This window comes from Neodiprion lecontei, chromosome 2 (assembly GCF_021901455.1).
Source record: "Neodiprion lecontei isolate iyNeoLeco1 chromosome 2, iyNeoLeco1.1, whole genome shotgun sequence".
Classification (NCBI taxonomy): domain Eukaryota; kingdom Metazoa; phylum Arthropoda; class Insecta; order Hymenoptera; family Diprionidae; genus Neodiprion; species Neodiprion lecontei.
In genome coordinates, this window is record NC_060261.1 from 3,379,262 (window position 1) to 3,394,214 (window position 14,953).

Below are 14,953 nucleotides of genomic sequence, written 5' to 3' on the forward strand. Positions count from 1 at the left end.
CTCGCTTCATGAAACAAGACTGTCTAATTAACTCGAAAAATGGATTAAAACGCTGGTGAAAATCATTTCTACAATTTTCTACGAATTTTTTAGGAAATTTTGACATTTCTTACGAAATTGTAAATATGCATATAGTTCTTATAGATAATTGTAGATTTTCATGACAATTAACAATCCGTTGCGAAAAACTATGCCATGCTTGCAATTTGGTAAAAAAAACAATACGAAATGTTCCGATTTTTGTGAAGATTCGTAGCAGCAGAAATTTTCACTTGAACTGAGAAAAATTTCATTTGTTATAGTACCTAGAAAAATTCAGTAAAACGGGTATCTTTAAAAAAACTGTTTGTATATTGTTGAGATTACGAAAAACGAGGTACGCCTAACCATTTTGCGCTATCGTCGATCTTTTTTTAATAATTGCAACATAAAATCAGTTTCTTCGGTTTACTCTACTTTTTTAGTTAAACAAGGCTTTAACGTCAATTTATCGTTGCACAAGCGTTAAATTTTCGCAACAGTTGCAAGAAAATATAGCAACAGTGATCGTAATGAGAAAGAATAGTAACGGATACTAGACTCTCCGGTAACAGCTAGAAAACTAATTTTCATTTTCTACCTAGAACTATATTTTTCGATTGTGGTAAAAAAATGAAAATAGTCAAGGACTGAGCGGTAACCGGAACTAAAAATTTCTCTCAGTGTGGAAAGTGTGCGAAATATCAAGTGCAGTATGAATTAGCTTCTTTTATTCAATCATCCGTTTTCAGGAGAGGGAAAATTTCGAGATCGATTTATAAAAATTGTATTACGCCTATAATTGGGGCACACTTGGGGGATTACGGATGGTTAAAAATGCTTTTTTGAACCGCACAAATGAACGCCCTGCATACCTACCATGTGTATGGTCGTAAGGACAAGAGTTATTAAATATGAACCGTTGGTATAATTAAAGCCGTTTGTCAGAGCGCGGTAATTACACGGGGGCTTAGGTTTAATATGGTTTCAACTAAATTTCAATGCCCCTCCCTGTCCCCCCCTTCATACATTTTACGCCTGTCGGTTTGGTTATTGAATATAATGTGGGACGAGTTCATTTGGGATTTAGCACTCCGATTATATAAACTCTTCTAACGTTAGATCTGTGTTATATTCACGCATCGAATGGTCGCAACCCTCAAACTGGTTCGAAGTAATTCAAAACAAAATTCTTTTTTTATCCCCTCAATATTTACTCATCCATAGAAAACCTTACTTTTTCTCATAAGAGAAGCATCGATTTTTCGAGGTTTCTAATCACAAGTGCGTAACGGGTCCAACAAAAAATGGCAAAAAATTTTCTAAAAAAATAAAATGAAGGTGAATTTGTCCCCTTTAATACACCGATTGAGAAATTTCGCTGTATCTCTATCTTTTACTTCGCTTTCTAAGTTTTAGTGCGACAGGAAATTTCGACTTGTGAATCGAAACTTTCGAGTACTCAAGAAACCCAATGAGATTGGTCATAAAGAAAAAGGACATTCTTCGCTAAAAATATTAAATAGAAGTTCAAAACGTTTGATTGCCTCGTCTTCCTTCTTATAAGATAAGATAAGATAAGATAAACATACATCAGACGTACCAGATCGAAAATCATATAATCATCAATACAGTGAACTATATCTAATTTATTACGTGACTTCTAATATATTTTGTCAAATTTACAAGATAAATCATGTAATAAATTACACGCCAAGTACTTTCAAAACATTTTACTATTCAACGCGTGAACATTTTCATCAGGTTTAGTATTCTCTAAAATTTCCCGTGATCAAAATTACTTTTTTCGCTATCAAATTATTTATAAAATCTAACCGCCGCTGACAACGGTGAATAACTGAAAGCTCAAAACTGGGAAAAACGTGACTTTTCAGACCGCATCGTCGAGAGGTCGAAACCCTCGAGCTGCCCGAAGCTGCGGAGTTCGTCGGAATGGATCTTGAGCCGGGAGCCGAGCCTTTGTTTCGACTTTGGTTACAAACGTAGAGGAGAACCGAGGACCCCCTCACTCTCTCTCTCTCTCTCTCTCTCTGTCTCTTTCTCTCTCTACCAGCTTTCCGCTGCATCTCACTGGACCATTTGCCTACCTCTGCAGGACCGCCGTTACAAATCCTCCGCCTCCCCCCCCCCCCCCCGTCGCCGTGCCTGAATACCGACTATACCTACGACTCGTTCATTATGCATTCGTATGAATATTTGAGCCCCTGAATTCAGCGTTACCCCTTATATAATGCTCGAGGCTATAGTCAAGGTCCAGTCCGAGTATGCAATTCGCACTTATATTTATAATGCCACACGTGCAGGCGAACAGGGTGGCTAATTATGCATTTATGCCACCTGAAAGTACGCCACGGAGTGACGTCGAACTACTCGGTGAAAATTGCCCGAGGGTCTTCCAAAGTGGAGGAATGAACGGTTTCTTTACTACTGTTTTCGACGGTCGCAAGGACGCTGAAAAGCTGCAACGCCGACCAGTCTTCTCGTACATATCCAACCGCCCACAGGCGAAGCTCTCCCGATACAGATGTACACTTGGGGACAATGAATCTGAGACGGCTAATTTTTTACACTAGACAGTTATGTTGGCAACACAGAAAAACCTACAGCGCCACAGTCGGCCGAGCGCGAAACAAACTCAATCTCAATAAGTATAACATAACCCATGACCGTCGAATCTAACCTTAGAATACCGCGGGGATAATGACTTGTTGGATTGACACGTATTCTAAGGTTAGATTCGACGGTCATAGATTATGTTACGTTTATTGAGATTGAGTTTGTTTTGCGCTCGGCCGACTGTGGCGCTGTAGGTTTTTCTGTGTTGCCAACATAACTGTCTAGTGTAAAAAATTAGCCGTCTCAGATTCATTGTCCCCAAGTGTACGTACTCGCACCGATCCATAAACAATTCACCTTGTTAAGTGGGAATTTATCGCGAACCGCATGCCTATACACGCCACCTTTATGCGGGACCTGGTTTCTCGCCGGTCTTTTATCTCGCTTATCTCACGATTAGGAAACCCTGAGGGAAACTTGTATACGGGCGGTAAAAACGCGGAGATTACGTTTGAATTTCAATTATCCTCAATCAATGTGGCTTCAGGTATTCGAACGGTCCCTTTTCATCTTTTGGATAAATTTATTGCACCGCGTTTTGCTCCGGAAACCTGCAAGTTGACCCAGAAATCGTCGTTACGAAATGTATATTTGTAGATCCTCTTTACCGTGCATCTGGGCCGCGGACTTTGCCAGATACGAAATGATGAGCGCTGAGGGTGACCTGAGAGAGCAGTGCCATTCGTCGGAATACCGTGTCAAAGTCCGCGAGCCAAGCAAAGCCCAAAGCTAAAGCCGGAGCCGAAGCCAAAGCAAAGCGTCAAGGCAGAGCCGGAAACGGGGCAAAGCATCGCCGAGTTCTGCGAGAGGGTGCCGAGAGTAAAGCATGGCGGAGGCACACAGAGAGACCAGTGTAGCCGGCCAATTTCGATGATCGATAAAGCCCCACTAATTACCGAGGCTGTACCTCCGAATTGGAGCTTTGTTCGCTTGGCAAAATTAATTGATTCTAGCAATTCAATAACGCGCCCTGGACTCGATCAGGTCCGTTGGTGTATGAAGGAACTGTATGTATGGGTAACGTATCCTGTACCCAGAAACCAAGTACCGAGCTTCGTCGGGACGATGTATCATTAACTTTGTCCGCCGCTCTCCTACTCAAGTTACAAACTTTATCCGGTATCTGTTATCACTGCCCGGAATGGTTAGGTATATAGATCTACGTTAACGGAGGGGGAGATATAGCTTGGACAGTCTCCAATCATACTTATTTCTAGGAGTATTTTTTTTTTTTTTTTGAACACAGAGCAATTTAAGTTCGAGGGCTTTATTATTTATAGTTTCAAGAACATTTTGGAATTTTTTTATTGCAACTAATAACAAAATACCCTCCCTTAAAGCTCCTCATTCATTCCATTCGAACTGGCTAACTCGTCGTTTTTTGTATTTTATGAAGATTCAGAGAACCTGTGACGCATGTTATTCAAACTTTTTCGAAGCCTCAACCACAGTTCGGAAAAGGCGACTATAACCTTCCGAGCTTGTCCGAGGAATTCGATATTTATTTACCTCATATAATAGCAGCGTGAGCGTGATTGCATAAGGGATAACCGTAGACTAATATCAATCTCTCCTGGTTGCAGGAACTGCCTTGTGGGAAAAGCTTACCACATAAAGATCTCGGACTTTGGAACGGACAACGAGCTCTACGCCTCTGACTACTTCAAGGTGGATGGTAACATGCCGCTTCCGGTCCGTTGGATGGCCTGGGAGTCGATCTTTCTGGTAATGCAATCCCATCCTGGTTTTAACCGACCCCGGCACTTCAATGATCTTATGGTTCCAGGGAAAGTATACGACGAAAAGCGACGTCTGGGCCTTCGCCGTCACCCTCTGGGAGATCCTGAACCTGGGAAGACGCGTGCCCTACGAGCATCTTAGCGACGACGAAGTCGTCGCGAGCCTCGGTCACCTCCAGCGGGTATCCGACGGCGATAACTCCTCCGGCGAACCGGAGGAGACACCATTTGTCTACCTGCAGCGGCCCGCCGCCTCCTCGAAGGACATCTACGACCTTATGCTCGAGTGCTGGAGACGTGAGGAGAACGAGAGGCCGACCTTCCGCGAGATATCCTTATTCCTGCAGCGAAAGAACCTCGGCTATGCTCCCACTTCTTGATATTAGGTAATCGGGGCTCCCGCTCTCATAAAGCACGGTCTCCTCCTTTCGCCGGCTAATCTGCGGGCGGCCACCTAGCGGTTTTGTAATTATAAACGTTATACGCAGTTACTCCAAGCATTCCTCTTGGTGGTTATTCTACCCTCGAGACACGGACATCTCGTTTTTTTGTTTTTGTATTTTTTGACTAGGTGTAGATACTAGTGCTATGCGATTAATCATTTTCCCGATCAATCGATTAATCGAATTTTTCGATTAATCATTTTTACGATAAATCGATTAATCGTCGATTTCAGTTAATCGTTTTTCCAACTAACCGATCACTCGATAGTTTCGATTAATCGTTTCTTCAATTAATCGATAAATCGAAGTTGTCTCAATAATTCTGCAGGTTAATCGGTATACGAATCGAAACCATGGATTAATCGATTGATCGATATCACCCAGTACTAATAGGTACTCTTTCGCGGTGCAAGGTACAGCACGATCCGAGTCTCGAACTCGCCCAAACATCGATAACCGCTACTAAATACATCCACGTGTATCATCGAAGCTCTACCGATATTGTCGTTTTTTTGTATCTACCATATTATCTGTACTAAATCCCGAACGACTCACCACTGTCTGATCGTAGATGTATGATTGCACTAATTCTCAAACGTTGTACTCGTGACAGTATTCGAGGTTCGTTAAAAAAAAAAAGTCATTCGCAAGGTCTTGTTGTCCTGTTGAATATCAGACTTCGGCACCGTGAAGACATATTTTCCCATCATTCTACATTGCAATACGTTTCTTCCGTAAATTTCTCGACGAATATTTGAAGAAAATGATGACAAAGAAATAAAAATTAGTAATATCGAGCAGTCGAAAACGGTCCGGTTCCTGCACACAATTTTCTGCTTGATATATGAAATATTGGTGCAGCAGTGAACGAACCGAAATCGCAACGTTGCCGGGAAATAGTGCGTGGATTAGGTGCAAACTATCTTATAGCCTTATAACCTAACTTTATACTACGACACTTTTGTATAGAATAAGACTGGTTGTTATGATAACCCAATGATTAGTAACTGTTACTAGGTAATAAGAGCTGTGAAATAAGTTACACAACGCCGCGAAATTAAGTCGCCGTGTATACGTTGTAATATTTAATATACATATTATAAACTTTGAATTTACGGATAAACGTAAATCTTCAACGATCAATACAAATCGACTTTATTATAAAAAGATAAGGAACAACTCGTGTGAGAAAAACAAATCCTGAAGAGACACAACGAATTGCATTATATGATTTCATGCGGTGAGTGCGATTATAATTAAGGTTCGAGAGCTGATTAATTAATTAAAAAATTAAGTTAGCGATTAATTTATTTATTTATTCCCTAAGCAATAGCTCTATTCTATGTAATAGATCACCTGTAGGTACATGAATTTAATATATATATATATATATATATAAATATACATCCATATATATATATATTGTATGTGTATACTACGCGGCCTATTCAAAACACTTCGAGTCTCTAGTATTCTCTTATAAATATTAGTTATATTACACCTATGTTTTATAAAATATATGAATATACACACCAATGTGTATATACGTATATCGTATAGAAACGCATTATTATACGTGTGTATATAAATACGCTGCGTACCATGGCTATGACACATCATAATTATATTAACTTTATATAATAGGCGGGATCAATAGAATTAATACATTATATACATATATTTATTGTAAATATAGATATAAATGTTGAAGCATATGCGACGTAGTGAATGCAAACCGTTGATATATCCGGAGGAAAGTGATGGGAAAGAAAAAACGGTAAAAACGTAGGAAAGAAAATGTACCGATAGATCATTTTAAGAAAATCATGATTAGCAGCCTCGAAGCCTCGAAAAATTGTTGATATAATCCTGTAGGAATATTATACCATATTATAATATGCACATAAATTCATTCGTCGCCGATAATTTTGATAGTTATGTAAGTAATTTGATAATTTATCTCATCGATATTGCAACATAATCGATATCATTAGCATTACTACGACTCCATCACTGTCATCCAATCATTTTCATTATATTTTTTATCGTTGATCGAATCTCATCGATCGTTACGCTTGAACTATCCAAACCGCGGTATAAATTCCGTGAAGTTTTTTCTGCAATAACAGGATTATGAAAATTGTGAAAAATAGTAATTTCTTGAATGTAAATTCGAATATTTTTCTCTTGCTGCCGGTATTCCGAAACCGTGGCCTGCGATTTGACAGTGTCGCATGACGTCACCCGCGGACATTTTGGCGCGACATTCAAATTGTTTGCCGTTGAATTTCGTTTCATTGACTTGAGCAGTGGTTGAGGAAAGTTGAAAAAATAGGAAGTTGAGTGATCATTATTGTCGTAAGAATTATTTCATCGCTGGTATCTGATCGAAAAGAAATTTAATTTGAAAATATCCACGATCGCGGATATAATCGGCATGGCGAATCATATCAGAAACTAGAATAACTCAAAGTTTTAAAGTTGACATATCGTAGAATTGCATTTACGAAAGCAATAAGTGAAGCAAAAATCGATACTGACTGACTGCTGTTTGAAGTGTATTTAATCATTCGTAAAAAGTTCATATGCGCGAGTTATCGCACTCCCTCAAGTATTATGCTTTCCTGCGAATTTTATCCCCTATGAAACAACCATGCCCGGATTTCATTATCGTGCACACCCATAACAGCGGTCGCGAATCGTGCGAGCTTGCAGAATCCAACGAATGTAGAAATCGCAACGATGATAAACCCGATGCAAGTTTAAAAAATTAATCCTATATATGTCGATATTATTATACTTTATTTGAAAAATCCAATTATGAAAACAACGAAACGAAACGAAACGTCGCTCGCGCGAATTCAAATTTTAATTAACAAGTCACCTTGGCATGGTTGTTGATTTCGTAGAGTACTCCAGGCCCTCAAGGGATTGAGCAACGCGATCTCTAACGGGAAAAATCTCTCTGGATTGTATTAATGCAAATATACAATATATGTATACGTCTCGTGAAAAAGCTGGTGAAATTTACATTTTCTGCAAAATTTCTCTCATTTATTTTACCGCGCGAAATATTTTTGCTGAAGAATCGCCGAGATATTCAGGGAAGCTATGAACTCTAGCAAACTTCCTCAAAGTTTCACGACGCGATCTTCGTTCATCTAAACGAGTTATAAAAAAAAATAGTTTTCAACAAAAAAAAAAAATGAACCCTACAAACATTCCCAGAGCATCATGTTATGGAAAAATGAGAAATGAAATTTAATATTGTGTCTGGAAAATTATATGCCAGAGTCATGTAGAAAAAATAATCTATGAAGACGGACTTTTTGAAGAAAACAAATGTCACTAGAGAATTATATACTGTACAGGTACATGAACACTTTGGTCTCGCATCACCCGATATCTAAATAGGTGTACTTCGGTAGACGGATACATGTTGCAACATAAATACCTACAATATACCGTTACCGTTACAACATCAAAATTAAAAAACGAACTATTTATGTAATTGATATAATACATATACATATAACACAATATATATTTAATTATATACACCAACGTACGGTGCGTGTCTACAGTTTATATAATGTATAAAATTCGTTGAGCAAGCAGGAGTAGATATTGTTGAATTGATTTAGACTATCGTGGAATTAATCGTGTAACTATATATAATTTACTCGAATAAGGTAATTAGAATCTAGGCCGCAGGTTAGTATCTACGACGTAAGCATAACGCTGCCTTTGGCTATATTGCTGCCCCTATAACTGCTATACAATACCGAGCTGTACTTACTTCGACTCGTATCACTTTTCTCCCTCACCTTCGCCTTCCTTGCAACCCTGTCTCATGTACCTGTTTCGCAACCCGATCACCGCACATTGGGATACCACTGTAGTCCAACATATGACGGTGGCCGAGCAATATGGCGGCTGAAATAGCGAACAGCTGATCGCAGTTTCGGGTTGATTATTCTATTGTCGGAGCACAGAAAACTCGTGCAAACTACGAGATTTTTTCTTCGTCACATTGAGCTAAAGCGATTTAAAAAACCAGTGAAAATACGACTTTTACAATGAAATACAACCGCCGCGGAATACTGCGCGGATTCTTGTAACATCAGATTCGGTCTGCCGACGTGTTGGTTTCCAATTGGTATAGATTTACATGTAATTTAATTTGCCTGCTGGTGACCCCTGAACGTTGCATGTACCACGTTCGATTTCAGTATTCTTCAACTACGTATAAATGTACAATATACGTAGGAAAAGGTATAATATCATTGTATTTGACATGCAGTCTATATCTACCTCTGTTAGATGCTTGGAACCTTGAACTTTAAGCCCTGTGTAGCCTTCAAAGTTAAAAGCGTGAGCAATTGTTGATGAAAAAAAAAAAAAAAAAATTAAAAAGAAAACATTCATGTTATTACACTTCGCGTGACGCCGAATAGAACGGTGAGCTCTCCTAGATGTTTTCTGTCGGTGAGTTGGTACGATGTTTTAATCGATTGATCTATGTTTAGTGGTTTTCTGTGAAAAATTGATTTTCTCTTTTAGGTTCTTTTTCGTGTTTATGTAAATTCAATCATCTCAATGAACAAACCCCCTTAACTTCATTTACAATTATTTTAATGTGTGTAATATCGATATTCGATTTGTGTGTTAATGCTACGCAGTACGTATTTAAAATCTTTTCCATTTTATTAAATATTATTAATTATTGTTCGACAATCATACCTGAGCCTTGAGACTGAGTCGTTATTCCGTTGTCCCTTGTGCTATTCAATTATTTACAATTGTATACTACAATAATTCGAACGCGTCGTACTTCAATGTTACTCAAGTCGTATATTGTTATCAAGTATAACGCGATAATCGTACGCGGTGTCAATGCATGTTAGAATTCTTCATTCGTTCTTAACTTTACAGATTTGATTTTCGACTTATTTTATTATCGACCCTCAACGAAATTCTTCAATAACGATTAAAAATTTACAACGTAATTTGATCGTTGTAAGGTCGACGGACAATCTTAACATTATACCTACTCGGATTTTGTAATTCTAATTCAATGAAAACAAAAGACACAAAAAGAGAAAGAGAAACACTTGAAAATATACAGAAACTGAAATGATTGAAGGTATTATTTTATTTTGAAAATAATCAGTGACGATGGAATTGACAAATGCCGGTAATAATTGTAGAAGACTGTGCAGAGCTCACCATATGTTACCTTCTACGCTATAATTACCTAATCGTTATAATCGTAAAGTTATTTTTTACTAAAAACTGTTTATAATTTTGTATCTCAATTCTGTAAATACCAAGTAAGTTATATACATATATAAATATAAATATCTACGATATCTAAGTATATATTAATATATACACACATTTGAGGATAATCGTCAAAACGAATAATTGAGTAGTCTCTATAATATAGTATAATATATATGTATATTATATACACGATATATTTTAATCCGTATAGCAAAAATGATCACATATTATAATGATATTAAATACGTCTAATAATATGCAGTATAAGAAGTAATCTATTAACAATGAAATGGTATAAAATATAACAATGTACAACGACTTAGATTATACCTGTATATTATACATTACGATTAATTTCATTATTATTATCAATATCACGGTTATAATTACAGAAACAGTGAAGCTAACAAATTATCAAATAACGTTAGCGTCATTGAAAAGAAACTATGAACAAACAATGTACACTTGCAATTATAGGGCAATACGTGTTATTTGGTAGATGTATATATAACACAATATTATATTGGTAATATCTGATTACATAGTTTATAATTAGTCATTTATCGTAGCTGCATAACATATTACCATCATTTAAAATGTATCGAAAATACATACACAGGTATAATATTCTCATACCTCCTCGCAGACAACAGAAAATTCCTTCGATACTCGCGCAATTGCTGGACACATATCGAACATCACCGATATATTTCATATCAGTACGTATGTAGTGAGCTACGTCAAGTCTGTGTATCAGTTTCTTGGAATTTATTTTTCCGCTCAGAATGCACCGTTACATAAACCAAACATTAAAAAACCTAATATCATTGTGCCGTTTCAAATTTCGAGAAATATGAATAGATGTCACGTCATATCGACGCAGTACGGTTGTCACTGTCTCATATTTATATTGATCATATTTTCATAATCCGAAATTCTTGCAACCAAAATTATGCTTCTTTTGGCTACAAATGTTGTATGTTTAAAACAGGAATTCCTAAAAATTGATCATCGTTATAATTAATATTAATTCCACTGTGTAGTACGTAGCGTGGAATGGCAAAAAGAACTTGACCAATTAAGGTTCCTGCGCGTAACAGTTATGGTGTAACGTGATTGGAATCTCCGGTGTATAATAATGTTGTGATGTTCATATCACCTCTTGACGGTTTATCAAAACATCAGGTTCATACGTATACAAATAAAATTACACTACGATTATAATAATCGTGAAATTATTGAACATTACGTTATACATGCTGAGTATTTAGCGATCCGGTAGTGTATTACTATGATTATTATTATTATGTAATAAATTGTAATTGCAATAATTAACAAAGAGTAATAAATGAATTGCTCAAACAACGCCGGTTGTACACGCTGCAGTCGATCCGTAAAAATTTCATACATTTTTGTTTCCCATTGTTTCATATTTATTCGCTGGTATTTTAAATTAGATTCGAAGCACCAATTAGTGAAAATTCAAACAAATTTGTCTAAACGAATCTTCGTGACAAGACCGTTGGACCGTTATTATGTTTATTTTTAATAAAATTGACTTTCTCTCTCAAATGAATTCATATGTTGGCCACGTTCTAGTGATGAGGCACACATTATCGATCTCAAATAATCAACCAAATACCCAAGACTTATACGTGTCATTCAGATCAATAATGCTAGCATCCTGGCGTGCCGGTGAATAAATATGCCGACGGAGAGATGCATTATCGATAATATGATCAGCTTGCATTTTACATTGAGATGGTTTGAGAAAAGTCGAAACTTGAGATTTTACTCCTAATTTTATTTCATTTTCACGCACATCTTGTTCCGCCTGAACTCTTCAGTCGTTGAAAAAAAATCAAGATACTTCTTCAAGCTAGAGTTCGTCAAATTCTAACGTACGCCTGACGTGCGGGCTGCGGCAACCCGGCACACATTGGTTCGCGGCGCGCACAACTCGCTCCGACCAGTCAATACACATGCCAGAAATTCTCATGGTGTTATTTGATTTAAAACAGCACGTAAAGAGCTGTAAGGTTCGATGCTGCGAAATTCAGATCGTACCGTTCAAACTGAATGATATAATTTTATAAGTTTCAACTCCTACCAATAACCAAATTTACAGTAGGTAATTAATACATAAGCCACGGACGCATGGCCGAGAGAAAAAACGTGTGTGTTAGAAGCATTCTCTAAATATTGAAGTTAAATTTCGCTTCTTGCTGCTATCGTAGTGAGGAAATCTGCTCTCTGATTTCTTTAGTGCTTGCTCGCGAGTTTTCAATATTTCTTATGAATTCCTACTTAACCACCCGTTAACTTCGTGACAGCAGTTCGGAGAGTTGCCGCCAAAGCGCTGCGCATAGACTGGCATTTTCGCCACCTGAGCAGCATGATCGTAAAGCAAAATAAGATGGCGAACATTTGGACTATCAGCTGCCAACAGCGTACCACCCGTCGTATCATTTCTTTGATGAACTTTTCTCATATTTATCACAATTTAAAAATAAACACAAAATAAGCTTTAGATTCGTGCCATATGTTGAGTAAATTCTAGATCATACACATGTCTGGTATAAGGATTCAAGGGAAGTAACGAGGGACTGGAAATAGTTGAGACAAAGCGTTGAAAAATCCATAGACAAAAACACGAAAAAGAATACGCTGAGTTACATTCCGTCTTTTTATATAACTGTAAATTGCGTCAAGCAGCCGAGTATACAAAGAGAGAAGAATAAATAAAACTAATATCGCCGAAAGTGAGAAGCCTGCAGTGAGGTTTAGTGATTGTTGAACGGTGCGGTTGAAAAACGACGATGGAATATGTGCAGATAAAAGATATACGGCCAGGGCAGAAAAACATAAATGTGGTATTTATAGTTCTGGAGGTTGGCCACCCTACAATAACCAAAGAAAACCGCGAAGTACGAACGTTCAAAGTCGCGGATAGCACGGCGTGCATGAATGTGTCGATTTGGGACGAACCCGGTCAGCTTCTGCTACCCGGTGACATAGTTAAACTGACGAAGGGCTACGCCTCGGTGTGGAGGCAGTGTCTTACCCTCTATTCGGGTAAAAATGGTGACATACAAAAGATCGGCGAATTTTGCATGGTCATAAACGAACAGTTGAACATGAGCGAACCAAACCCCGCTTTGGCCCAGCAGCTTGTCAATCAGGGGACAGGTTCCGGGCCCCCGGCAGCGGGTAACGCGAACAATGCCATAACGAACAACGGGAACGCAAACAACGTGGCCGCGGCTCCTGGAAGACAAACGCCGACGACGCAGAGCAACGCGACGACTCCAGCAACCGGCGGCACGCCGGCGAGCAGCTCGACGACGGGGAAAGCCGGTGGAAACGGCGGCGGAGGCTCGGCCGGTTTACCCGGAGGATCCGCGAGATTCTCCGGTGAAACGGGCTCCAAGTCTTCGACCACCGGAAAAGGCGGATCGCGTGGTCGTGGGGGGTACAGGAACGGGGGGAGGAGCGACCGCAGATAACATATTTCGAACCGTCAGAACAAACCGCAGTTGACGATTTGTTTCGAGTTTTCTTTTTTCATTTTGTAAAAATTAATATTAACACTAGAGTAATTATAACAATAATGATAATTATAGTTGTAATACGAAGTATGACATATGAAAAAAAAAAATATTGTTAACAGGGAGACGTTGAGGGAAAAAAAATTAAGCGAGAGGCAGATAATAGGGGAGAAAGTGTGAAGATAATTACGTAAAGAATAACATTGAGGAACAATTGTGCGAATTTCGCTGGTATATGTGTAACATATTATATGTACATTGATGATACATTTTTACAATCATATAAATGATATTTGTGTTACTGTATAAAAAGAACATGTCAAATAGTAGTACAGGAAACAAATTCATTGATTATTAAATTAATACACAAATTTTTACTCAAACTGTGTGTTGTGTAATGTTGTTGTATACTTTTGTAGACGGTAATAATTTCATTCCGAAAATATTCAATACGTGTAATTAACTATAAATCAAGGAAATCCGTCGGAAATTTATTTTCGTCTAGATTTTCGAGGATTTTAATAAACTTCTCTAGACGACCGTGAAGGTCGCGAATAGGTTCACGTTGCTGGTTAAAAAACAATCAATAAACAGTTGACCGTGGTAGGGATAAATTATAATCGCGATATACCGTGAGAATCCTTGAATGATTAATCATGCACGCTTTTGATTCCGACGTAATTAGATGTCTAGTTTCAAGACCCAAAGAAAGTTTTTTGAAGGCACCTCTCGCGATAGATTTTACATTTGTTTTTGCTCCGATAAAACGATAAAATCAAATAGTTTTAGTTTGATACTATAATCCCAATCGAAATCTTTGTGTGATTATTCGGCGAGTTGAAAGTTAGTAGTGAAAATATACCTGCTCACAATGCCAGATAGAAATTGATAAATTCTTATGAGACGTGGAAAATTCAAACAATATAGCAAACTCGGTTTTCGAATCCGAATCCTTTCCGCATCTAGTATGAATTATTTAATTTCGATCTAGCATTTTTATCAGGGATCGCAGCAATCCAACATAGGGAAGTCGAAATATGTCTGCAGAAACTCCATAAACGCTACCGCAAGCATTATTCTAATCTCCAACATTATCCCATGTAGGTGTATAAATTTCTTTCTAATTAATTAATCGTACGTATGTTTTCACTATCAGTACTAAACGCGACGTGTTAAGTACAAGATAAGAACGTATGGGATAAATAAAAACGGACGTTTATAACAATCGTATTCAAGTTGCAGGAAATGAAAGCTTAGACCGCGATAAGGAATTGGTCTACTT

General features: G+C 37.9%; 2 protein-coding genes across 5 annotated transcripts in view; both read left to right on the top strand.

The window, feature by feature from the left end:
- Window positions 1-10,574, top strand: part of LOC107224739 (epithelial discoidin domain-containing receptor 1) — a 143,402-nt gene extending 132,828 nt beyond the window's left edge. For all 4 annotated transcript variants that reach the window (XM_046731157.1, XM_046731155.1, XM_046731156.1 and 1 more), the window contains 2 exons: window positions 4,239-4,380; window positions 4,442-10,574. In XM_046731157.1, coding sequence (XP_046587113.1) covers window positions 4,239-4,380; window positions 4,442-4,774 — 475 coding nt within the window. In that variant the 3' untranslated portion in view covers window positions 4,775-10,574. The remainder of the gene's footprint in view (window positions 1-4,238; window positions 4,381-4,441) is intronic.
- A 1,950-nt stretch (window positions 10,575-12,524) lies between these two features.
- Window positions 12,525-14,121, top strand: LOC107224390 (SOSS complex subunit B homolog). The gene has a single exon (XM_015664424.2). It carries the CDS (start codon window positions 12,943-12,945, stop codon window positions 13,627-13,629), a length of 687 nt encoding a protein of 228 aa, XP_015519910.1. The 5' UTR covers window positions 12,525-12,942; the 3' UTR covers window positions 13,630-14,121.
- The last annotated feature ends 832 nt before the right edge of the window (window positions 14,122-14,953 follow it).

Coding starts and splice junctions, on each gene's coding strand:
- LOC107224390 (XM_015664424.2), top strand. CDS start 12,943: ATGGAATATGTGCAGATAAAAGATATACGGCCAGGGCAGAAAAACATA.